At 46.1% G+C, this 24,808-nt stretch overlaps 5 protein-coding genes across 5 annotated transcripts; 3 read left to right on the forward strand and 2 right to left on the reverse strand.

Moving 5' to 3' along the window:
- Positions 1-686: 686 nt before the first annotated feature.
- H6S33_003469 (uncharacterized protein) lies at positions 687-3,602 on the reverse strand (the record flags this gene model as incomplete). The annotated part of the gene is made up of 7 exons (XM_044834814.1): positions 687-1,072; positions 1,127-2,015; positions 2,068-2,691; positions 2,751-2,903; positions 2,960-3,318; positions 3,355-3,495; positions 3,563-3,602. The coding sequence occupies 7 exons, from the start codon at positions 3,600-3,602 to the stop codon at positions 687-689; spliced, it is 2,592 nt and encodes an 863-aa protein (XP_044691830.1).
- Positions 3,603-3,986: 384 nt separating this feature from the next.
- Positions 3,987-5,369, reverse strand: H6S33_003470 (uncharacterized protein; the record flags this gene model as incomplete). Its single annotated transcript, XM_044834815.1, has 4 exons — positions 3,987-4,157; positions 4,252-4,846; positions 4,908-5,013; positions 5,069-5,369. The coding sequence occupies 4 exons, from the start codon at positions 5,367-5,369 to the stop codon at positions 3,987-3,989; spliced, it is 1,173 nt and encodes a 390-aa protein (XP_044691831.1).
- Positions 5,370-8,889: 3,520 nt separating this feature from the next.
- H6S33_003471 (uncharacterized protein) lies at positions 8,890-9,692 on the forward strand (the record flags this gene model as incomplete). The annotated part of the gene is made up of 2 exons (XM_044834816.1): positions 8,890-9,537; positions 9,609-9,692. The coding sequence occupies 2 exons, from the start codon at positions 8,890-8,892 to the stop codon at positions 9,690-9,692; spliced, it is 732 nt and encodes a 243-aa protein (XP_044691832.1).
- A 1,418-nt stretch (positions 9,693-11,110) lies between these two features.
- Positions 11,111-11,570, forward strand: H6S33_003472 (uncharacterized protein; the record flags this gene model as incomplete). The annotated part of the gene is made up of 4 exons (XM_044834817.1): positions 11,111-11,135; positions 11,234-11,348; positions 11,410-11,439; positions 11,534-11,570. 4 exons carry the CDS (start codon positions 11,111-11,113, stop codon positions 11,568-11,570), a joined length of 207 nt encoding a protein of 68 aa, XP_044691833.1.
- Positions 11,571-19,249: 7,679 nt separating this feature from the next.
- On the forward strand, positions 19,250-19,432 carry H6S33_003473 (uncharacterized protein; the record flags this gene model as incomplete). Its single annotated transcript, XM_044834819.1, has 1 exon — positions 19,250-19,432. The coding sequence occupies one exon, from the start codon at positions 19,250-19,252 to the stop codon at positions 19,430-19,432; it is 183 nt and encodes a 60-aa protein (XP_044691834.1).
- Positions 19,433-24,808: the final 5,376 nt, after the last annotated feature.

The following is a 24,808-nucleotide window of genomic DNA, read 5'->3' on the forward strand; positions in this document are numbered from 1 at the left end:
CTGTCTAGATACTCAGCTGCTAAACCCTTAGTCTCAGTGTGGTAAGCTCGCAATGTAGTAGTGAAATGACGTTAATGTTGGTTAGTGTGCATGGGATATCACTCGGGGTGATCCTTGCTTACTGGGCTTTATTTAGTAGCTAGGGCTACATCCCCCCACCCCCTTTGCTTTGATATACGATGTAGTTGATATAGACGAGTACCCGAATTCTACCCCTTATTTCTCCAGGCTTGGGATCATGGCTTGATATTTTTTGGGAACCTCGAATGCACAACCTTGCTTTGGGTTCGAATATCCCGAATCCTCTTTCAATACCCGAACTTGTAGTTGAGATGATTTGTCTTGTGCTGTTGATCAACGGACCTTTTGAAATCCGAGCTGCTGGAATTTCGCCTGCTTCCCAGCCAGAAAAGATAGATCCGCAATGACACAAAGAGAATAGAGAAAAAAACTAGTCGTCCAGTCCACGTAAATTACAACAGTAGACGGCCTACATATCTATGATACACAATCCCATCATTGTTCAAAACAGCCTAATTTTGCCTGCGCCCACAACCCTAACGCAATATAAAAGCCACCGGTCCACCAAAAACAGATACCATAACATAGTTTGGAAGGGCGATGGAGGATAAAGGAAAAAAAGAAAAATAGGAAAAAACTGGCCATCCATATTGATCAGATGCCCTTCAATGCGGTATTCCCCAAGCACCAAATCCAGGGGCTCCCGGCGGTTGCGGGAATCCCGCTCCTGGTGCACCACCTGGCATGACACCTGCTTGCTGTGCCTGCTGCTGTTGTGCCTGCTGCCGTCTTGCCAAGTTTTGTTGGCGTAGCTGCCTATAATACACCAATATTGCCACAGCGGCAGCAAGTACCAGGATGATAACGCTCTCGATAAGGTCCTCGTCAAATTCGCCGTAAAATTCATCACCAGGGACGTGGGTGTCAAGTGTGTCATCTCCGGCGTTGTTGCCACCATAGATATCTTCTGGGTCACCGTAATCATCGGGAGTGGCTTCATACCATTTCTTGAGGAATTCGCTGAGAGTGGGACGTTGTTTTGGTTTTGGATCTACACAAGGCTGTTAACAGGTGAGAGCTTCAAATCAACACGCGAACTAATTACCTGGGTCTGCGCCAATGGCGTTGATAGTACCCCCTGTTATCGTATTCCAAAAGCTTCTAACCCTCAACTTGAGCAGACTCAGGGTAACCGGTAGATATGCCTCCTGATTAGTTTCCAGCGCATGATCGTAGTATCTCTTGGCTAGATGGAAATCCTGTTCGACTCCAATGCCGTTCTCGTGCATCCATCCAAGGTTCCACAAAGCTTGTGCGGAGGCCTGCAGTTCGCTGGCAGCCTGATAACATTGTGCAGCCTTCTCGTAGTCCATTTCAGTCCCAATACCAGCTAGATAATAGTCTCCCATCTTTACAAGTGAATCAGTGTTTTGCTGCTTCGCTGATCTAGTCCAATATATCAATGCTAGCTCCTGGTTTCTAGGATTTTTCGGCTCCTCGGGACCTAGTAATTGCCTCAATGGTAGTCTTGACTTCTCTTCGTCAAGGAGATATGCAACATTGGCTTGTCCAACCTCGTAGCCTTGCTCAGCGGCCATCATATAGCCAATCAATGCGCTTTCTCTGTCGCCATCATGATATGCTTTATTCGCCCATGCCATAGGACTATGCATATCCTCAACTCTCTCAGCAACGACTTTGTAATAAGCAGTCGCCATCAGGCAAGAACGCTCTACTCCGAGCCCAGCATTGTAAATCTCAGCAAGGTAGTAGAATGATTCCAGCGTTCCGTGGCGTGCCGCGAGCTCGAAATAGCGCTTTGCAATCTCCAGCTCGTTCTGTTCGAGGAAGAGTTTACCAAGATTAACCTGTGCTTGAGGAAGGTCCTGCTCAGCAGCCTCCTGGAAAAAATCAGCTGCCTTTTGACGGTTTATCTTTAGGCCATAGCCATGGAGGTACATGTACCCCAGGCCATTCTGTGAACTTGCGTCGCCCTGAAAAATATTAGTCAAGAAACTCCGATATACATGGATATTAGGAACGTACTGTCTTGATTCCTCTATCAAACCATTCTGCTGCCTGCGTAAAGTCCTGTGTAACTCCTTCTCCCCTCAGATACATTTTCCCAATGTATCCCGCCGCCTTTCCAGCAAGTCTTTCCAGTCCTGGCGGTCCTCCAGAAATCGTTTTATCATCACGAGTCCAGTATTGCTTTGCGATATTTGTAAAGTACCTCTTTGCCTTCCTCACATCCCTCGGGAGATTCCTTGATCCATCATAATACAATTTTGCCAGAGTAAATGTGGCGGACAAATCCCCCTTTCGTGCCATAAGATCCAAATATTCAAGGATGTCATCTAAATCTCTCCCAGAGTCGTTTGCGGTAGCTCCCCGACGTAGCGCGTTCATACCGGACGAGATTACTGAAGCGCCCTCGCCATAAACACCACCTTCATCATCTGCAAGTCTATAGGCATTCTTGATCAGTCTGTGGCCTCCCGGCGGGCCAGACCTCCAGTAATCAATCGCTTTATCGGCAACCTGCTTGTAATAGAAAGAGGCATCGTTACAGTGACGTGGGGTTCCTATACCCATGTGATGGCGAAAAGCTACTGTCATTTCCGAGCGGCTATCACCGTTTAAGGCGGCAAATGTGTGGTATAGTAGAGCCTGTATCTAGTTAATATCAAAGCTCAAAAGAGTACATATACGAGCTCTATCCACCATACCTTTGCTTGGTCTCTCTCGACAGAGCCACCAATGCCAGTAGCATACATGAAACCAACTACGCTTTGGGCTGTCGCGTTTCCAGACAAGTCTGCAAGCTCCTTATATCTTGTAAAGGCAAGAGGATAGTTCCTAGGATGTGACCAATTTCCGTACTAGTAACGCTAATCAGCCCCAAATTCTCCCGCAGTCCTATTGAAAGTAAACATACGAAGTTCATTTGCGCCAACAAATACATCGCATCCTCATTCTTCCCGATTTCTCTTGCGGCCTCCAACTTTTCAACTGCAGCCCTTAACTTTTTCCCGAATAATCCTGTCCCGCCCACTGGTGCAGCTTTCTTTGGCGGGGCATCGACGGGCTCCTCTAGAGACGCCGGGTTGTGCACCAAGATCACTGTCGCTACCTTCTTCGCATAATATAACACCTTCCCGTAGAGATTCAATCGTGATGCTTCAGTCGTCCCTATTTGCGATCGTATGGGGGTCGGGTCGAGGGTTCGGAGGATGGTTAGAGCTTCGTGGACGAGGGCTTCCGCCTGTATTTCTGAGAACGCAACTCGTTTAATCACTGCATAGTCTCGTCAAAATGGATAGGTGGGGCTACTTTGAGGATCGGATCCCTCGACGTCTTCGGGGGTAGAGAGTTCTTGTAATGATTCCTGAACATGGCGCCCCTGGAGGGCGACCAATGGTTCACTTCGATCTCGTTGAGCTGTTGCGGAAACAGCAAGCATACATAGCACACCTGGGCAGCTCGGCGGGGTTTATCAGCATGAGGTGGTGGTGGGGTTGAAGGAAGCCACCGTACATACCAAGAAACATCCATATTCGCGATCTACACTTCCGCTGCATGGCTGGTTACTTCCACCACCCAGGAACGTGAACAAATGGAAAGAATGAAAGGTACGAGGAGAATTACTCTCTCGCTGTGAATCAGACTATCTCTGGAGGAAAAGCGAAACGTAGCAGGTCATCAACGTTGGACAGATGAGGCGAATTATGAAGGAGAAGAGGTCTACGTGGAAAGAAGTCGCAGCGGTTGCTATCACGCAAACCCGGATAACATGAGATGCCACAACCACAACGGGCAGCCACTTCTGCCAAAACGTGGCCACTTCACCATGAACAACACTCCCTGTTCCTGATTTATCGATTCTTGAAAAATGTTGTAGAAATGCCATCTACGGCTGGATTGTATTATTATTTCTTTGTTCCCTTAATATTTCTCTGGGATAGCTAATAAGGCTTGTATCGCGCTTTGGCTTCTTTCTTCTCTTTCCGCTCTTCTTTCAGCCGTTTCTTCTCGGCTTTCTCCTTTTTTGTTGAGGCAACATCCGAGTCTCCCCGGGTTGGTTCTTTCCAAACCTTCACGAGGCCATCTTCACCTCCAGTGTATATTGTTCCCAGCTATAAGGAAACCCTCGTTAGCAGTGAAAACGTCTCAATATATGAGTGGCAAAATACATGTAGGAATTAGCAAATGAAAAGGAATAAAACTAACCTTGTCATCCAAATATATACCCCGCACAACCTCTTCACCATGCCCTCCATTAAGTCTTACTCCATTCTCTCCCACCATATGCCATCCACCAATGTTTTCGCCTGCTTTTCTAAGTGGTATCAAATCCAACCATTGGTTGCTATTGCTTCCAGCAACTATCAGTCCACCGCCAGCCTTATGCTGCACAACATCGACTATGTAGTCGCACCCCAAACCTGGCCTCAGATCACCAAAACTCCTAGTTTCTGCTTCTTCTAACACCTTTTCCTCATCATCTGGAATCTCTGTAACGAATTTATACATTCCCAAATTCTGGTCATCCGATAGCGCGTAGATATCATTTGATGGGGTCAGGAACCCGGCGTGGTGAATGGGATATCCATGGTTGATGACCTGGTACAGTGCTTCGTCCACATCATCGTCGGGTGTAGTTTTGGTCGTAGATGGTGGGGTGAGCAGGTTGTACATATTCACCAATGCGTCTGTTGACCCACTTAATAATATGTGTGGCATGGTGGGATGGAATTGTAACTCTGTTACATCGTCGTTATGTGATTCTGTATACTGCACTTTTGTATCCGCAGTTCTAAGATCCCTTTACTCTGCGCATTTAGTACTCTTCCTTGAGTGATATAATGTGTAGTAAGGGGAGAAACCATATTATGACTCTCGCGATGCGACTGCCCTCCACGAGTTCAGTTCCCCCAGCCAACACATTTGCCCCCGCATTGATCGCCAAACTTAGAACTGAAGCATTCGAGACTGTATTACTTAGTTAATAGCTATCACCAAAGCTGGAGCTCCGTGGGGATCTCACCATTCTTATAAACTATACCCGGCTTGTCCGCTTGTGACCTCACATCCCAAACCCTCACAGCTCCGTCCAATCCAGCTGTCGCCAGTATATTCGTATCCACAGCTTTCAAACATCTTACACCGTCGTGTATTTTACCAAAAGTTCTCTGCAGCGCCAGCGTTTCGGGCGAGAACAGTCGGAGCGAGTCGTCTGAGCATATTGCACCGAGGGAGTCGGGATTTGCTGGCGCAAAATTGTAAATATAAGTCCCCTCGGGACATGATAGATTTGAGCTAGAAGTGGAATTGAGAATTTGGGGCATCTTTTCTTGGTGGATTACCTACAGTAAATAGTCAGTTGAGTTACATGCAGCCCGGACCTAGAGTTTTTTCTAGACGGAAATTGCCGCATGTAACCCTAACCCTGCAGCCTTATTCATGATGACGGTAACAAGTGTGCTACGAAAGCTGAGTGATTCCTTATGATCCAAAATGCTGAGTGACCCTTTATGATTCGAATTTTTCTTGATGTCTCTTCAACCGATAATAAAATTTCCTCGTGCAGTATCGAGAGTAATCCATTCAAGTGGATCAATTCGTTTAAAAAACAATAGACTACATGTATTATTGCAACATCAAACGCAAGCAGACACCATGAATACCAGAAACCTTTACTAGGTGAATACATATTCTATTTAGAACTCTTGTAAATAGCAGGTTATTCGTCTACCGTTGTGTGTACTTGGAAGTTCTAGGGTCACGCACGCACATTCCCATACTAGCTAACATTTTTAGTTCTTATAGATACTAGGTAGTACGAAAAACATCAGCAAGCCAGATGAGGAACCTTAAAACTATTACCTTCCTATCCAAGTATTCCATAGAAACAACTCCAGTAACTTTCATAATCAGTTAGCATCAGGTTCCACAGTTCTCCTACCAACTTTGGTTCCATAATTTTCTATTACTTACTGTAAACGAGAAGTTCGCGCTCACGGATTGATTAATTGATTGATTGATTACTTCATTTCGCGCTCACGGAAGCGAAGCATTGCAAAAGGAAAAGACAGCTACATGTAGTTTTGAAAACGATGCCAGAGTCCGAGAGGAATTCACACTTATTTCCCTTCTATATTCGAATTAATGAATCAATCAATCCCTTCCATATTAAACCGCATTAGGTCAGCTAACTATAACGAGTGATATACTGTGATTATCATTCAAAACCCAACACTCCGAGATCTGAGCATATATCATGTGGGTAAAAACTACCTTAGTAATGTAAATATACGAGAGATACTGAATTTTAAATCTATAGGCACTATTTTAGCTTTAACTGGCTGCTTCCTGCACTTCTGATTATCACACACATAGTTTCACCGTATTAATCGCTGCCTTCAGTTGACGTGCTTCCTATTCTGTCCTAGTTACTTCGGTGGGGCTGAAGAAGTGGGTCCTTTCATATTTCTTTACGTGTCCTATTCACTATGGAGAATTAGAAATGCGGAACAGTCCCGTAATTACGCCGTTACATGTATTGTGAACTTCCGCCACCCCATTAAGGTATTCAATGATGAATGGTTAGAGTGATAGCTTAATATTATGCTGGGAAAGTCATACTTAAGAGTAGTGGTATAGCGGAGTTCAAAGTAGAACAAGCTTGATTAACAAGGACCTCTTGATTTGAGGCGAAGGGGCCTGTCCTAATAGTACACCACTTATCCCATATCTACTTCAGTCCTAGCCGAGAGTCACCGAAAAAGGTTTGATGAATATTGAATTCGAGAAGTTCTACTTTCATTATCGGAACTGGCTTGTTTTAGCTTGGTTTACTTCCTTTTCTCTCAGAGGTAGACGTTTCTTTCAACTGCTTATGTTTTCTTGGGCAGGGACTCCAGGTTTTCGAGAGTGATAAATACATATATGCCTAGAGGTAAAGTGTTCTCTCGTAACCCTTCAATTACGTCAGTGTTTCTACGATGAAGACAGGTAGACATATGCGCGTATTCCAACCAATCAAAACCAGAGTAGCTCGTTCTCTAAACAAACGAGCCTTGGTATGGCGACTGGGGCGGCGCGCGGCGCGCGGCAAAGGGTCTATTCGTACGAATTGCCCTTTGGCAGTAGAGTAATATCCAATTTAGCTCAATCGAGTGATCTTAAATGACTCCATTTGCCACTCAAGGACTTGAGAATATGCACTGGCCTGTTTGTACTTGAGCGTTTCAGACTGCATCAGTGTGTACCAAGCCCGATAATGCTAACTGTTGGCCTTCATCATGCCAAGCACTGACCAAAAGCAAATTGCTGGGGCCGTTTAGAGATTCCTCGATGCACATGCATATGAAAACACCCCATCTAGGGTATGTTTCTCGATACGATCAACCAATACAATACACAACATGACCGGAAACTAGCACTACGTCCAAGAGATATGTGATACCGCCAAAAGTCGAAAAATTGGCTATCTCTGTTCAGGGATTACCATTCGAGTGATTGGTTGAATGGCATCGATCTGCATAAGAAGTTTCCCATAGAAGTAATTTTGATCTAGCAAATTTTTCGAGTTATGGCGGTATATCGAGTTTCAGAGCATGAACCGACATCTCTGGATTGTCCCCGATACTTCAAGGAAGTAATTAAAACCCCACGTGCTCTTCAACTATCTTGGTTTCTTTTTGTGCGGACCTATTTCCCTTCCAATTGAACCTGGGTTTCAAAAGTGTGGGTCCATAATATTTGCACTTTATGCATGGTGGTTTTTATCCAATTCCGTTAGTATCCCGGTTCAAACTGCACTGAAAGAGGTGCTATTGGCAGTGAGGGCATCTCGATCATAACATGATAATAGAGCCAGCTGTTAAGGTCCGTCACAAAATACGACAGTGCATCGGATAATCCATGGAACCGATCCCAGATGTCGCCACCAGACACAACCAAGAAGGCAGACACTTTAGAATGCAGTCAATCGGTGATGCGAGATCGAAGCAGCATAAGATCCCCGTAAAATTTCTCAGCTGAATTGTGGCGATGGCTAACTCCAATGAAACTGAAGAACGCCGTCATGCTTTGCCGTCCGGGAATATTGACTACCCATCCCCGAGGAAAAAACTTTCACATAGATGAGAATATGACAAGTTGGACACTGATTAATTCGAAAGAGGTACTTGCTCAGCTGATCAAAATGTCCTTGATGATCATCATTGGGCGCGAACCTGCAATTACTCGCAATCAGCGGAAGTATGTAGCTGGATTGCAGAACGCATGACAGGGGAATACGTTGCCTTATTTGTTGCATCTTTCTGTCACCTGAGAGAGATAAGAGTGGTGGGTGTCCGGACAAGAGATAGCACACAGATGGGAAGGCCCCGCCAATGAACATGGAGGGGATGGAAATCTATGTCTCGGATCGGGGCCACCAAAGTAAGGGTACACGTGGGGCCGAGACCGTGGGGACTTTTAAATACTTGCAGTGACAACAAGAGGGCTTCGTAGCAAAATTTTGCCCCGGGGGATTGCTTTTGTTGGTCGCTGGCTGTATTTATCCGCGAGTGATCGATTGTGAAGCGAGCGAGAGTTAAGAAATGACATTGAATCATACAGATGAATCGTACGAATTCTGAGTTTGATTCGCATAAACGGTTGGAAGATCTAATAAGTTTAGTTTAACTTATCTGAATCATAATGCCGAGCTGGACCTGTGATTGAAGAAGTCTCAAGGGGGACGGACGCGTAACAGCACGACATGGTACTTTTTCCTTATCGATAAGACGTCTTGGCACAACATTTCGTCACATCACATGAAACCTCAACCTCTAAACATCAACACTGGCAACCATCGCGATGGTAGAAACCGGCTCTGAAAACAACATCACCATTGCTAATCCCACAAAGACACCGGCATCTAAGCGCTCACTTGACCCTCAATCAATAGCCCAAGAAACCAAGCGTCGTCGTCTCAATGTAGCTACAAACACCCTCTCGAAACCTTTCCGTTCACCCTTATTATCAGGTCGGAAACCATCGAGCAATAGAACCCCACCAAAGGCCCCCGAAGAGCCGCAATCACCAACCCCAGTAGTTGCATCTAAAGCTCGAAAAATACCTACACTGGTCCCCCGTAGTAGGCCGCTGTCATTCGCCAAGCAACCAATTGATCCAGAACTTGCAGCACTCTACAAGCAGCAGTCACAACTAGAAGCAACTCTTCGCTCTAAGAAGGCGTCGCTTGATACAGCTCTTCAAGCTGTGAAGATTGAATCAGCGGAATATGAAGATTCTGATGAAAAATTGGAGGAATTGATTGAGAAGTGGAGAGGTGCTGCAAGAGGTGCTGCTGATGTGCTTTTTGAGTATGCAAGTGAGAGAGTCAGTAACATGGGTAGTTCTGGAGGTTGGAAAGAGATGCTTAGGCCGAAAAATCCATGGGGCGATGATGAAAAGCCACAGGAGGCTGAGCAGAGACCAATTGAACAAGAGGAAGACGATGAAGTATGTTGACTAATCAAGTTCTTTCACTGAGATAAATTTATAGAATACTTCGACTGATAGACAGCGGATAGTTTACAATGGAAGTTATGCTGAAGACACTTAACATCGACTTGAACCTCATTGGGTACGATCGTGAAAGAGATTGTTGGAGTTAAAGTCATTGTATGGCATTATTTGATGCGAATACCATGTGGTATAGACTCAAGATTGGCATTATGAAATTTTTCTATCTCACAAAGTATTTTGCTCGGCGTACCTCCTTAAAAGTACATATATTCAAGAGCTTACGAATATTAGAGAATGACCTTTGTCGAAACTAATACGGAGGGCATGGAGTTTTATTTGCTTTTCAATTTGCAGGAATTTTTTTTATAATTGTAGCTGGCTGAAATATGTAATAGGAAATGACTACCGCAGTGCCTTTACACACAACGAACTTTACTGCTATCTTCATGCGAAGCTGTTGCCATTCTACTCTGTTAAAGAGATGTATCGGAGTCATGGCCATGTCTCCGGATAGTGTGACGCGTATAGGACACGGTTCTCGAAGATCAACTAACCTATGTGTTTAAATGATGGTGCAGCGTAGCAAAGTGCTATGTACATTGACCGGCGTCCTTTCAGTCTACAACATTATCGCTCATCCTATTCATTTAACAGCTGCAGAACTACAATTACACTTCAATTCACGCATTTCGCTCGCCCGTTCTGCTACCGGAGGATACAGTATCTATCCCAACACTCATAAGTGGCACAGGATTTAGAACGGCATTGACGTCCTATCACGTGATAGAGACACTACCTCCTCTAGCAACGCCATATATTTCGGCATTTTTTACCAAACACAATTTGATTGCCACCGGACAAAAGAAACGTGGGCGAGAACTTCAACTTTACCCTGAGATACATATTGTATCACTGCACAAAACCTAAAGGATACCGTGTCATTACTTTTGTACGCATAAAACCAGTTTGATATAGTTGATGGGATGGCTTGCTATCAGTATCACTTGGCACGCGCAACTGTGTAGGGATCAATCACCTGAGTATGCAAACTCAAATGAGTACCGAGTTATTGGTCTGGCAAGAGACTGAAAGGTGGCTTTTATGAGCCAGGAGGTAAACACCGTTACTGATAAGAGAGGATCGACAAGAAAACATCGGGCTGGTGATTAAGGCCTGCAGTGACAACACTTATGCTTCTCAGAAGATACCGTCAACATCCTGGGGCTAATGCGGCAGCGGTACAATCCGGTGCGGGGCCAGCCAACCAACGGGCTTCTCCGAATAAAGCGCCTGGCTAGCTAGGATGGTGCGGTAAATACGGTAATAACGTTTACAGTACAGCTGTCGACTGGGTATATAACAGAAAAAATACGGTTATATATGCGGGGTCATGGACAGTATTCCCGGTTACAGTCGGGCTGGGGGGTAGTTAGGTAGACAGCCTCAATTTTATAAATACTTGGAGTTTTTTCATGTATATGATATGTACTCGTACGTACTTGGATCGACAGGGAAGATCAAAGATGTCCAAGTGCAGGGCAGGATGACATAACATAAAAGGGCTACAATGTGGGGGTTTCAGTTTTTGTTAGGCAAGTTCCGCGCCATAAGTGGTGCATTTTTTCTTCTTTTCCCTTTTTCCTTTTCTTTTCGGGACCTTGCAGGCTAGGCTGATTGGCAAAAGATCCAGACATCAGTTCTACCGAAAATTTTAGCATACGTAAAGTGGAGTACATGGAGTTCCTAGTAGCAAGGAAGAAAAGTGGTGGAGCAATTGCAACATCTCTAGGAACACGCCATCGGACGTGAGGACGGTGGTGGAAGTGGATGGATGACTGTGCCGTTTCCTTTACGACTAACTACTAGCAACGAAACAGTGAAAATTTTCAGTACATAGTAAGTAATCAAAGAGGATATGCAGGGTAGTTTAAGAGAGAAAATCAGGGTTATTTGGATAACATCCAGCTGATGAGATCCTTGGTTTCTAAAGCCTGGACCTGGTAAAGAACAATATTTGGCCAGATTAGATACCAGGGCCCCATCATGCATGTAAACCACGGCCGGCTGCGATAAACTCCCATGAAGGCGATCATAACCAGTATGTAAATATCGCACATTGAAGATAGGGCACATAACTAGTAGTACCTAGCTAAACATTTCTTTTTCTCCTTCGTTGAGGTATTAGTTAGCCAGCAAGCAGGATATCAGATTTCGGAGTGCTTGCCGGATCTCGTATTGGCAGATTTGCGTTGAGAAAAAAAAAAAGGAGTAGGATCTGTATGGTTCCTCTGATCATACCACCGAGGTTCCGGTGTCTTAGGTTGTGCCAGTAGTGGGAAAAGGTTGCTTGCTTTGGAGCTCTGCCCTGTCCTGGGGGGGTTGCTAAGACATTGAGTTGCTCCGCTCATTCGTTCTTGCATGTTTTGCAATAAGACAACGTCGGACGGAGGCTCGGAAAGTTCGTCCATCACGTTACTTTTGCAAGTAATTACTCCAGTTGTAAGGAATTCCCTAGTTCACGGGATAACCTCGGAGATGGTGATGTCTTTTTCTTGTTATTGCTTTCTTGCTAGGTTACTATTTTGTGAAGGGTTTTGTATGACCTTCTCTCGCGCGGCCAAGCGCCCGTTGGGATGCGATATGTGGCTACTGATGCACATCTAGAGTAGCTAGCTTGTATTACATTACTTGTGGATGTTCTCTATGTAGCTAGACTCGTCAAACAATTGGCCACTTCCAACGGCGGTTCTAGACCCACCCATCTACTCCACGAGAGGAAAACCCTAGGTTTTAATCTTACTTACTTACTGTACCTGGCTGGCCGGGCTCTACTACATGTAGTTGGGGTAGAAAAGCAGGTACGAAAAAGAAAGAAGGAAGGAAGGAAGGAAGGAAGGGGGGAGGGATCGAAGAGAAAAACAAAAACAGTACCATCCCCTTAGTTCCCGCCCGTTCCTACTAAATCAAAGAGAAAAGAAATAAGGGAAGAGGAGAAAAAAAAACCTTAAAGAGAAAAGTAGCGTAAGACATGCACGCATGTGTGTATGTACCCCTCTTTTTTTTTTTTTTTTTTTTTTGGCTTTCTAGGCTCGCCTGTAAATCTCGACCTGCATAAGAGTAGATTAGAGGGGGAGAGGGGAGATTTCCCCGACGGCGTACTGGGGAGAGTAGTAGTTAGTAGCAGTTTCTTATTTGAGTGCTAATTAATAGTAGCTGCTCTACTAACCCTACTAACACATGTGCGGCTTTAACTCGGCCGGAGAATCCATCTAGATCTAGATCTATCTCAAAGCTGGTGAGGCAGGCAGATGAGGTCGAGGCGGAGGAGAAGTGGGGAGTCGATGTGGTTGTGGGAGAAAGAGACATACATGTACTCTAGCTTTCTTTCTTTCCCCCATCCCCTCTTCTCCCCAGATATTCAGTACCGGGGATTCGAAGATCACGCGTGGACCTACCGTTTAGGGTGCCCGGTAGCAGCTTGACACACTGGCCGCACCGCACAGCCAGCGTGGGCGAAAAAGAAATTTGGAGACGAGACTTCTTCGCTAGCTAGCTTGTTTGGAGTGCTACTCTAGCTGTGGATGGATGTAGGTACATATTATGTATGTAGCAGTAGCTAAGGTCTAGGAGAGAAACCAAGTCAGACAGACAGGACCCCCAAGCAATTAGACTCGTGGAGTAAATATGGGTTAGTTGGTTGCATATTGAGATTGAGTAGAGGAGAGCAGCGTGGTGTTGTTGTTGCTGTTGTGGTCAGCAGCTGCTTAGAGTTAGCACTGTGCTTAGCAACAAAACAACTAAGTAGTTCAATCACAGCACATCACTCGACCAGGTGATGTGCCCCAACCGTACCAACATTGCAACACCGCACCCATGGTATGAGTAAACCTCGACGCAAGCCATAACCCCCCCCCTCCTCTTCCTCCTCCTCCTCCTCCAACGGCGCTTGTAAAAGAGGGAAGGGCATGGAGATCAAACGGAATCGCGAGCGATGGTAGTACGGTTCAGGTTCAACAACATCACGTCATGGGCCGCGATGTCTCAGTAGAAGAAACGTTGCACGTACGTTGCGTGACATTGCACACACACTTTTCCACATCCACATCCGCACACATCCCCACAACACACACAGACTAGACCAGACCAGACGACCCTCCTCACTCCATATCCCAACGTCCGGTACATGCATCACCAAATTTAAATCTCCAGATGCATACAGATGGGGAGGGGAGGGGAGGGAGGTGTCTCCCGTGACTGTTCCTCGCTAATATAATTCCGCGTTGAATATTAAACGTACGTGCGTGAGTGTGAGTGTGTGAGTGTGAGTGCAGATAAACTAAAAACTAACTAACTTGTAGCAGATCCGTTATCATCACCAGGCTCTCACAAACTAACTGGACTGCCTAGCTGTGTAGCGAGTTCTCTAGCAGCTCTTACTCACCACTCCCCTTTCTGTTGATGGTCACTGCATGAGTGGCTCTATCCGGGGAAATCTTCACAGCCCTTTAGATAGTCGAGTAGCACAGCGTTGCAGGTTCCGCGCGCACTCGCTCGTCGCTCACAATGGCGGGTGGGCGATCATAAGACGATACGGTATCTAGTTAGCCAGATGGCAAATATTAATAGAGGTCAACAACAACACACTTAGAAACAGGCGAAGATTCAGAGCTCGTACCACAGGATGCTCATGACTGACTACTGCTCGGTTAGAGATTGCGGAGTGCCCGAGAACGGACCGACTATAGGTACTCGGGCAGCTTTCTTATTTGTCTTCAGCTACTGTTGGCTCCATTGCAGGGTATCGTATATCCTCTACTCTACTCTAGCTAGCTCCCACAGGGGGGTGGATAATTTGACTGAACGGGGATCAAACGAGAGTCAATGTACTCCTCAGACACACTCTCAAGCAAAAGCCATGAATCGAGGGGGCGTTCAAAACAGTGTCTACTCACTAGCTACTAACAGTGTATGTAATCTCGAACCTCGAATCAGAAAACTTCACGATCACTCTAAGCAATCCGTCTGTGTAAATTGCATAACCCTTTGAAAAAAAAAAACCCAGATGAAAAAAAACGCCCTTAAGATCGCCACCTCCAGGGCCTACTCCCTTCACTCCAGATACCGCCCAATATGGAGATCAACATTACTAACGGCAGGCACCCACGTTATCTGATGGGCCTGCTCGCCGTCTACACAAAAAACACACACATATACCCATGTCGCACAAGAAACTCAACTTCCTCTCCACACAAGCATGTAGCTAGTTAGTTCCCCGGAGGAGGAGGAGGGAGGCGACGAGCTTTTTTCGCCGTCTGCATATCAGTAGGGAAGGGGGTGGTTGTGGTGGAATATGTACAATTGTTTTACCCTCCCAGCAATTGCAAGCCAAGCTGTGGTTTGCTTTTTGTTCTGTTCGTGCTGGGGAGGGGTGAGGGAAGAAAAGAGCGGTTTCAAATACGTTGAGGATCTGACATACCGAGTGCATACTGTAGCTACTGGGCGTCGTCCAAGAAAAAAATGTTAAGGACACGATGCATTTTCTCCTTCTATGATACTATGATAGCTCTAGCAATAACTCCCGGGAATTCGGAACAACAGTTCTCTTTTCTTCTTCTTGTTCGTATATGTGTAATGATGTAGCCAGCCAATGGCAGTGGTGGTGTTTGAAAGCTGCGAATGTGTTCCTTTTTGGAAAGGGTTACTTTTTGGATATGTGTTTTTTTTTAGCTTTTTTATTTTATTTTTATTTTATTTTATTATTTTTGTTTGTGAAATTAATTAATATTGGCCGATTTTATTATAGTATAGAAAATAAGTTATAGTACCGAGAAGCTAGAAGAGGAAGAGGAAACGAAAGAAAGCTGGGGTATGACGATGTTGTATGCTGTGTCTCCATGGACGTTCCGAAACAGAAAAGCACGTGGATTTGGTATGGGGATATTGAAATGTTGGAGGAGTTCTATGTAGTGCAGTGTCATCGATGTTTTCGAGTTCAGTAGGGTACAGTGTGTAGCCCGGTAATGGTGTGCATGTACTTTACGCACTTGACTACATGGGGGGTACAAGTACGCTTAGAGTATTCTGCCTACAGTGTAAGTTACTGTAGAGTAAGTAAAGAAATATGTACATGTATGCGTCTCTCTTCTCTTAGGTCGTTGATATATATATTTGTTTGTACCACAATCCCGATCTGGTAGTCAGCTGGATCATAGGACAGCTAGACCTCAGCAACAACAACATCATGCCATGCCTCGTGATAATATCGATATTGTTTTCGAGACCACTTATACATACTGTATGTAAGTACAGATTTGTTTGTAGGAGGCCTCCCTCATGCTCAACCTACCTATTTACCTATAACCTGCTTGCCTGCTTACCTGCCTGACTACTGGCCTGGACCTACCTATCCACCTAGCTACATACATTACATACTTCTGAATTAATTATCACGAGGTCGCCGGTGGAAAGAGGTAAAAAAAAAAAGAGAGCTTTGTTGGTCTTATGCTCAGATATACCCTGGAACAATTTTTTCTCTTCAATTCGAGTGATGATCTGCAAGATACATAATCAGCCGAATTTAATGACTCGCATTGATGTTTTTGCGGCGCAACTGCATGCAACCAAGCAACCGAGGAATTATGGCTCTGCCAGTGATGCTACTGCACGATAGAGAGATAGTTGATAAGTGAGAGCACAGTAGCCACAGGATGCCGATGGCCGGCGTTAACGTTTACAGAGAGAGGAGGGGGTTGTTTATGTACACATACGTATTCAAGGTACAGGTCGGTAGAGTAGGTGGATGGCTGATACATGAGATGTACATACGTACATCTTGTTGAGAACTGTGCTGCATATGATGAGGGCCCCAGCATCGAGTGATCATTGGCCGTTACTTTGTTTGGCGGTCCTGGTCGTTCGCCAACGTTGCAACAACGCAAGATGGTGATTTGTTTTCAACCATACGTAGTCAGGATGAGGGATGCGACCGAAACACCCCAAGGTAAAGTAAGGCTCTAGGCCTACATGCAAGTCTACTCTGCCATCCATTGAACAACAACAACAGCTGTAGAGGCTGATCTCAGACGTCGGATGGTTGTGGAAATATTGCCCAGACGAGCACTGCTGATTCTCGAAGCTGTTCCAATTCTACCGGCGAATTATGGGATTGTGTGTACTCTACTTTACACACGCAAGACGGACACTTACGTCCATATGCATGTACGAGTAGAGTAACCTGCCCTGCGCAAAGTCCGTGGGGGAAGCAAAAATTAAGGGCGGCTTTGATTGATCTGGATCAATTCAATTGGACCCTCCCCCGCACCCCCGCCAAACCCAACTTTTGTACTCCTCCATTGGGGAATCCTTATTTTATTTCTCCGAGGTCTGATCGAAAGTTGGGTTTTTGATATCTTCAGAGAGTAGCGAGGCTAGCCAGCCAGGGCTCATTTAAGATCGTGTTTGACTCCAGCTCTCGGCAACGATCGATGGTGGTGGTTGTGGTTCAGCCTCCGTTCCTCTCCCGTGCGCGCCGATGAGGGACCTCTAGACGACCGTTGATTAGCGGTGTGGATTACCCCCTTGGGACAAAATCCACGAGAGATACATGCGGCGTCTAATTCACGCCTTGCCTGTTGATTGCTCGATAACCGCAGTTCCTAGGTATTCTCCTCCTGCGCATGTAAAAAAGTAAAGAAAGATGGAAAAAAAAGATGTGTAAAACGGCTAAGATCGACCCGTAATAGCAAGAGACTCGACGACAACTGTTGCTGTAAGAGTCTTGATTCGGGTGATGGGTGCATACCATGTATTATCCCTTCTACTCGACTTTCCTCAACCTCTTCTTCATCCTCCCCAACCATAAGGTCTTCCAGTACGCTGGTTATAATCGATGTGTTTGCTATACACGAGAGAAAAAACTCTGCCTGTTTTTTCCTTTGTTCTTTCGTTGGTCGAGAGTGCCCTGATGCGCGTATGTATCCCTACTCCGTTGCAATAGCCGAATCGGCATTGTCGTTGTTGGCTGATGCTTCAATCAGGTAAAGCTGCTTCTTGCTGTGGTTATGGCTTGATCGTTGTGTTAGCTGGGCATAAAAGATCCAGACCTCCAGCCCCCACACACAAAAAAAAATTCGTCTAAGTACATACCTGTAAGATCATGTGTGTAGGCTCATGTACCTACATAGGCAGTGCTCCACCTAGGCAAATAAAGGAAGGAAGGCAGACAAACATGAGACGAGTGGCAGTAGCTAGCTAGTAAACTTGACTGATCTGATGTATGCACATATGGCTGGATCATGGATCTCTTTTTGATGATAGACGAACGCATGTTTCACGGTGAGCTCGACATACCCACTCTAGCACGATAGATAGGTGAACCAGGAGATGGAAGTCTAGGTAGGTACATGGAGTATGTAGAGCATGTACATAATCTGTACATGTACTCTATCGATCAATTCGACGGGGTGGTCTAAGTTCAAGGTTTTTTTCTTTCTTTCCCTTCTTCATTCTGGTTTATGCGTAAATGGGGGTAAAGAGATGCCCGAAAAAGATATGTACGTATATCGTACCGTCCTATGTGTCGGCCTGCAATCGCTTGATTTGCTCAACCTCTTCATCCGCATCCATCCATTCCATCCACAACCGTACGTCCCAGAGGCACGGATAGGCCGGTCACTAGACGCATCATCTTCTATTATACGCATTTTTTTTTTTTTTTCTTTCGCACTTTCTTTCCTTCCCTAGCTTTCCCTTCCCTTCGAAATTCTCTTTGTTGAAAACGAATAGTTCGAAACAAAAACCAATTATCATGACCTATTACGGGCCGGGTCCGCGAACTCGGGATTCTCCTCGAAACCCTCACAGTATAAAAGGGTTACGCGGGATCCCCCATTCCGCCCCATATCTTCGACTTCAATACTCACTATCACCAGCTCAGTACAGTATAACTAGCCAAGAGTAGTAGGTAAGATAGCTGCTAGATTTGAGATTAAATATTTCCCGCTGCTGCTACTACTATTATATTACTACATACTACGCTACGCTACAGGTACTGATAGAAGCTCCGAGACCTTTTTCTTATTTATTTTTTGCTTTATTTCTTTTGGCACAAAGGATTTCCGCCTCCCTTTTCGGTGAAGGAACCTCTTGACCTATCAAATTATCGCACATCCCTCACTCGCTGTGTCTCCACTTTTGGCCTGCAACTGCACAACTGCACACTAGTCTGCTAGCACCAGGGCATCTGTGCTCCCGGGCGATCTGCCACCACCCTTGTTACTGCTTGCTGCTTGATTCCCCCTGACCTACCATACCAGGCCAGCCTACTTGCGGTTCAACCTTTCAACCTCGCAATCTATAAAGTCGGTCTTGCACCTCCAAGTGCGATACCTCTCTCAATTTGCCGTCTCAGCTTAAACATTGGAAGCAGCATCTCGAGAAAGGACCTGATCCGAGTGTATTGCTTTTCTGGATTATTACGTCACGAAAATAGCACCCCCGAGATCTATATCTAACGACTTAATTGCTACTACTACTACTGCTGCTACTGCTACTGCTGCTGCTATTGCTACAATTATTACTGCTACTATCTACTACCAATACCACTACCTATTATCAATACCACCACCACTACTAGTACTATCCACTACCGATACTTGTTACTTGCACTATCTACTCCCACGAAAATAACAGCCCCCCCAAATTCAAAATGTGCACCCGATTCACACACATCTACACATGCGGCCACTACACAACCTCCACAGTCACGTGCGCAAACTCAAGAACCGCAAACGGCAAGTGCTCTGTATATAAAGAGAAAGAGCTCGACCACGAATACGAATGCGACGACTGCGAAGAGGAGGAGGCCGCGAAACAGGCTGCATCATCATAGATACTGTTACGGCCAATGGGGGATGGAAGGGCGGGAGAGAAGGAGAGAGAGAAGGGAGATTGTTAGATGCGGTGTAACGGGCGTCTTGGGTTGATTTGGTATGTTGGGAAAAGAATTCTGCAGAGAGGAAAATATCACGACGGGAAAATAGCTAACGGTTCGAAATTATAGATCAGATTGTATGCGGCGTTTTTTTTATTTTTTTATTTTATTTTTTCCCCTTCGCAAATTTGTTTTATTTCTTCATCGGAGGAATCGACGGAGGCTGGTCTTATGGGGATCCAATTTGTTACCGCCCTGACCTGCCTTTTTGCCTTGTCTGTCGTCGGCACCAGATTTCTTTTCTTTTCTTTCTCCCACGTCCTTTTCAGCAGCCAGCCCGCGGGAGGATTGGGGGGGGAGAGGAGGAGAAAGCCGGATTAATACGATATCATCTTTCTATTTCTGTATCTCTTTTACTTAATTTCCGTGTTTTATAGTTATAGTTATACCGGTGTTCTTTCCCCTTTTTTCTTCTTTTTCTTCAATTGTGAGTATTGAATCTAGGGTCCGGGAAATTGGGGGGGGAAGGAAGAGAGAGAGAGGCGGGGGTTTAACGGAGAAGGAGTTTTTTTTATTTTTGTTTCTCTATGACATCTGTTTTTTCTGATCTGCATTACATGTTTTAAGCGCGGGAGTTACAATATCTGTTGTTTATAAAAAAAACCGCAGGAAAGAGGGGTCCGGTTTGGGGGCCAAAATTCCGTCGGTGTCATGGGGGGAGGAAGAAAGGAAGGATGAAGAGATCAGAGGAGGGGGAGGGAAAAAAATTAAAAGGAAGAAGTCGTCATCTTTAATATTTTGGAATCATCCATAGTGCATTCATCATCATCAATCGCGGGGGAGAGGCAGAGGGGGTGGCGGGGAGCGGGGAGGAGGAGGGAGTGGAGGGGGTTTCTTTTCTTGGATCTCCCTACCCCCATAGTGCGCGGGCAACAAAAGTGACTTTTAGTACATGTATGTATGTATTTGATTTCTTGTGTTGTGCCTCGAGAGTCACTCAATCCCACACCAGCCGGCCGCTGATCACCACACACCACATCAACACCCATGCTCGTTCCCACGTGCGCAGAGCAGATATTAGTGGCAGATCTCACTCACATCAACGGTCTAATTCTGGCTTTCCTCCTCTCTCCTGCCAGGCTTGCTTGCTTGCCTGCTTGTCTGCCTGCGGTGTGTGTGTGTGGCCCGCTAACTAGCTAACTGCAACTAACCAAGCCCAACTGCACAGACTAATGCTAACCAAACCACCACAGCAACTAAACCACTTCCTACAACATGGTGCTTGTTGAGCTAGGCCCAACCAAACTAGACCGACCAAACGAAAAGTCGACGTGGCAGGCAAGGCAGCATGGCAGAAAGCTGGGGAAAGCGAGTTTACCTCCCTCCTCCACCACTACAACCCCGGATGGTGGCGGTGGGCTGAAGCGACGGAGACGGCGACGGCGACGGCGATGGCGATGGAGATCACGGTTATATTGGCATTGGCTGGTGGACTGGTGGGCTGGTTGGTTGGTAGAGTAGGTTGGCTGGTGGTAGTGGGCAGCTAGCTGGGCAGGTAGACAGGCGAGACAGCGCCTCAACGACTTTTTAATATCGCGATATGAGTAGCTGGAGAGAGAGCACGTCCACTCGTGATCACTCGTCCATTCGCTCGCCTATGTATCAAGAGAGAACGAAGGGGCAGAAACCAGCTTTAGATGCCAATTACAATTGAAGGGCCAATGCACCCCACTAGCTACTACTTTAGAATCGCTAGGGATGTATGTAAAGTAGACACTAGAGTACTGGCATACATAGTATACTCTGTCCTAGAGACTGTAGTTTTGAAATCGAACTGCCAACCCGGCGCTGCTACTCCGCTGATCTAGCTAGTCGCCCCAGGCCGACGTACCCTAACTATAGCTACAACTTGCACAAGTCTTCAGGCCTGTTTGGCTAGTGCGCTTTGTCGATGAGATTCAAGATCGCAGAGCAGAGTAACCTTCGCTCTCTGATCCCCGCCGCTAATTCCTGCTACTGCTGCGTGATCACTGCACTGCACTGCACTGCACTACTAGCTCTACTCTACCTAGAGTACCTGCCATCCTGTCATCCTCTCCGCCGTCGCCCATATAAGCCAAACAAACGAAACGACCAAAGTAAAAAAAAAAAAAAAAAAAAAAAAAAAAAAAAAAAAAAAATTCGAATCAAACGGCCTGAAAGCGGATGCACGATGATTTTTTTCCTCTGCCCTCCTACCCTACCACCCTCCCTCCACCTGCTGTCTGTCGTTCGAAAAGAAGGCCGGGCTGCATGCATGGCTGCGAAATCAGCTGATGATAACGATAGCAAATAAGCGGTAGGTAAGGTCGTTTTTTTTCCCTCTTGCTTGCTTCCGGCCACACACCCACACACCGCATGCATGCCTACAATCATAGATTCATAGTTACGAGTAACTTGTGTGGGTGCGGGTGCGGTGTGCAAGATGGATGGATGGTAGAGTACGCTACGCTGCCTACTGTATTTACATACGCTACCTACTCGGTTACGCTACGGTGCGATGTTTCACCGCAGTAGAGCAGAGTAGGCTAGAAACGGCCGTCTGCTCTGCTGCTGCGGTGCTCGTCTCGGTTCGGTTCGTCTGTGGTGCAGACAGACGGCTAAATGCAGGGGGGGGTTACTGCGCGGCTATTGGGCGGCTGGCGTGTGTGTGCGTCTGTGTATGTGGGGTGGTGGTGGTGGACAGGGTTAGTAATCAACCGCTTCGCTCCGCAACACTCCGCTAAAGCTAAACGCGTAACGTGTAGTGGTGTGGTGTGCCAACTGTCATTTCTCCCGCTGCTTCGCTTATGCTGCGCGAATCAGGTTTGCTTGGCTGGGGTAGTGTAGTAGCAGTTAACTAGCGACCCTAAGGTACTCTACCCTGTACCTTGCCTTGCCTGCGACACTTGCACCTTGGTGGTGGTGTACCTTCTTTGGCTTCTTTAGCCAGGGGTAGGAAGACGTACATACAACTGCACAGAAGACCTGCTCTAGATGCTACTTCCATTCATCCTTCTGCCTCTGCCTCCGGGGGAAGAAGCGGGGTATTCTACTCTGGAGACCGTAGTAGGCCGGTAGGGAATACGGAGCCGCAAGCAGGATTGGGTTGTGGCTTCCGCGCGGTGGTAGATCTAGATGGAGGTACGATACGTACGTACATGTACCTACTCTACCCTTGATTGAATGAGGCATGAGGCAATTTTGGAGATGGAGAGTACGTAGAGTAGGTATATCGTGTTTAAACTACTCTATATACCTGTCCCCCACATCGCCATAACCATCATCATCGTCATCATCATCACAGTTAACAGACGCGGTGTAGTACCTACATGTAGTAATTCGAGTAGTACTACTCCAAATATTATAAGCAATAGTAGTACCAACTAGTAGCACCCACTGGTAACAACGGAGATTTACCAACGAAACCAGCCACCCCACCCGACGCTCTCGCCTCTCCGCCAAAAGCGGTAATGCTGGAGAAGTCGAAGGGGGACACACACGGGATAAGCGAAGAGAATCGAATGCAGATCATCGAAGATGAAGAAGAAAAAAACACTTCCACATCCTCCCCCAGTCGAAGCATGTGATGAGGTGGCACCCGTCAGCAGCTGCAGGAGACAGAAGAGGGCTTTTGGTTTTTGAGGCAGGTACCGCTTTTGCGGTCACGGGTATGGCTGGGCGTTATCGCCGTTCTCCATTGATTGCATTTCCAGGTCTCCCTCCGGAAATGTGGATGTATGTAGCTTGGATGATCATAGGGGGAAACAAAGAGCTCATATTATATTAGTCCGGGAATCACCGTCTTCTACCTACTACATACTTGTCTATATACCTATAAAGCAATTAATCTAACGCCCTACTATACTGTCCTCCGTAACTACATAAACTAACTCCTAAGCTTTTTTGCACCCCCCATGTAGCAGTCCGTCCGTCGGTCAGCGGTCAGTATGGCAATAGCCTCCGCTCACCCCCGCGACGTGGCCGTGCATTAAGTCCGATCTCTAACTGGCCGTTACCCTTCCTCCTCTTCCTCCTCCCCAGCCACAGTTTATAGTGCTGTGGGCTCGAGGAGTTTTTTTTTCTTTCTTTTCCCCTGCATTAGCTTTTTTTCTTTTTTTTTTTTTGACATGGGGGAAGAAGAAAAAGAGTTGCTTTCTGGAAGCTTCGATTGGCGCGGGCGATTAGCGAGATCTATGGCTGGCTGGCTGGCTGGCTGTGTGGTAGGGCGTCTAGACTCTAGTAATATTAGTATAGAGCTGTAACTGTATGTACATATTATAGTAATAGTTCAAACACCCCCCCCAAAATCCGATCCCCCCCCATAACGTAATATCAAAATCAACAGCCTACCACAAAAAAACCTCGTAGAGTAGGATCCTATACGCGTCATCTACGAACCTCTACTGCTCTCATAACCGGCAAAAACACATGCCAGCCAGCCAGCCAGGCCAGACCAGGCCAGGCTCTAGAGTAGCTAGCTAGCTGCAGCCTTACCGGTAGATGCGAATACGGACGAGGCGATTTAAACTACCTGCTTAATTGCTTACATGTGCTGTGCTGCGTGTATGTAGGTTACTTCAAGTAATGCGGTAGGGTAGGGTATATATGTGGGTAGAGTTTATGATGTACGTTACTAGCTTCACGGCAGTTGCGGGTGTGGTTGTGTATGTAGGTACATGTAGGCATGTATGATGTAGGTATGTCCTACAGGTTGATCAATTGAGTATACATATGCCTATATATGCCTACATGATACAATATAACTTAACCTACTCTACCCTACCGACATCCTACAATGCATCCTCATCGTCTCGATGATGCTGATGATGTTGATGATGAAGGAGGGTGATGATGAAACAGCACCTAGCTGGGCTGCAATCCTCTGATTGAGCCGGAGCCACGACACAGCCTTCCGATTGAGCGATTGAGCGACTGGCTGGCTGGCCTAGAAGTATGTACATGGGCTGGTGGTGGTGGTGGTGGTGGCCCTGCATATATTTGTATCTAACATTTCGAGCTGAAAAACCCGGGTGAAGAAAGAAGAAGAAGCAGAGGAATCTGTTTGCGGGATTTTTTTTATTTTTTTTTTATATACTCGACCAGCTAACTACATGTGCTATATATTTTTGTCTGCTATAGCTATTTGTATGTGCGTGTGCTGGAGGGTTATGTGCAGTGCAGTACATACGGGGTACATATTGAGATCTACGTTCCAGAAAGACGTCATGATGGGAGAGGATTCGTCGTGTCACGCATTTGAAGTCGTGATTTTGGAGGTATGTAGGTAGAGTACTATGGAGGAGGTAGGCAGAT

The sequence above is a fragment of the Morchella sextelata genome (assembly GCF_020137385.1).
Source record: "Morchella sextelata strain SCLS chromosome Unknown scls_15, whole genome shotgun sequence".
Taxonomy (NCBI): Eukaryota; Fungi; Ascomycota; class Pezizomycetes; order Pezizales; family Morchellaceae; genus Morchella; species Morchella sextelata.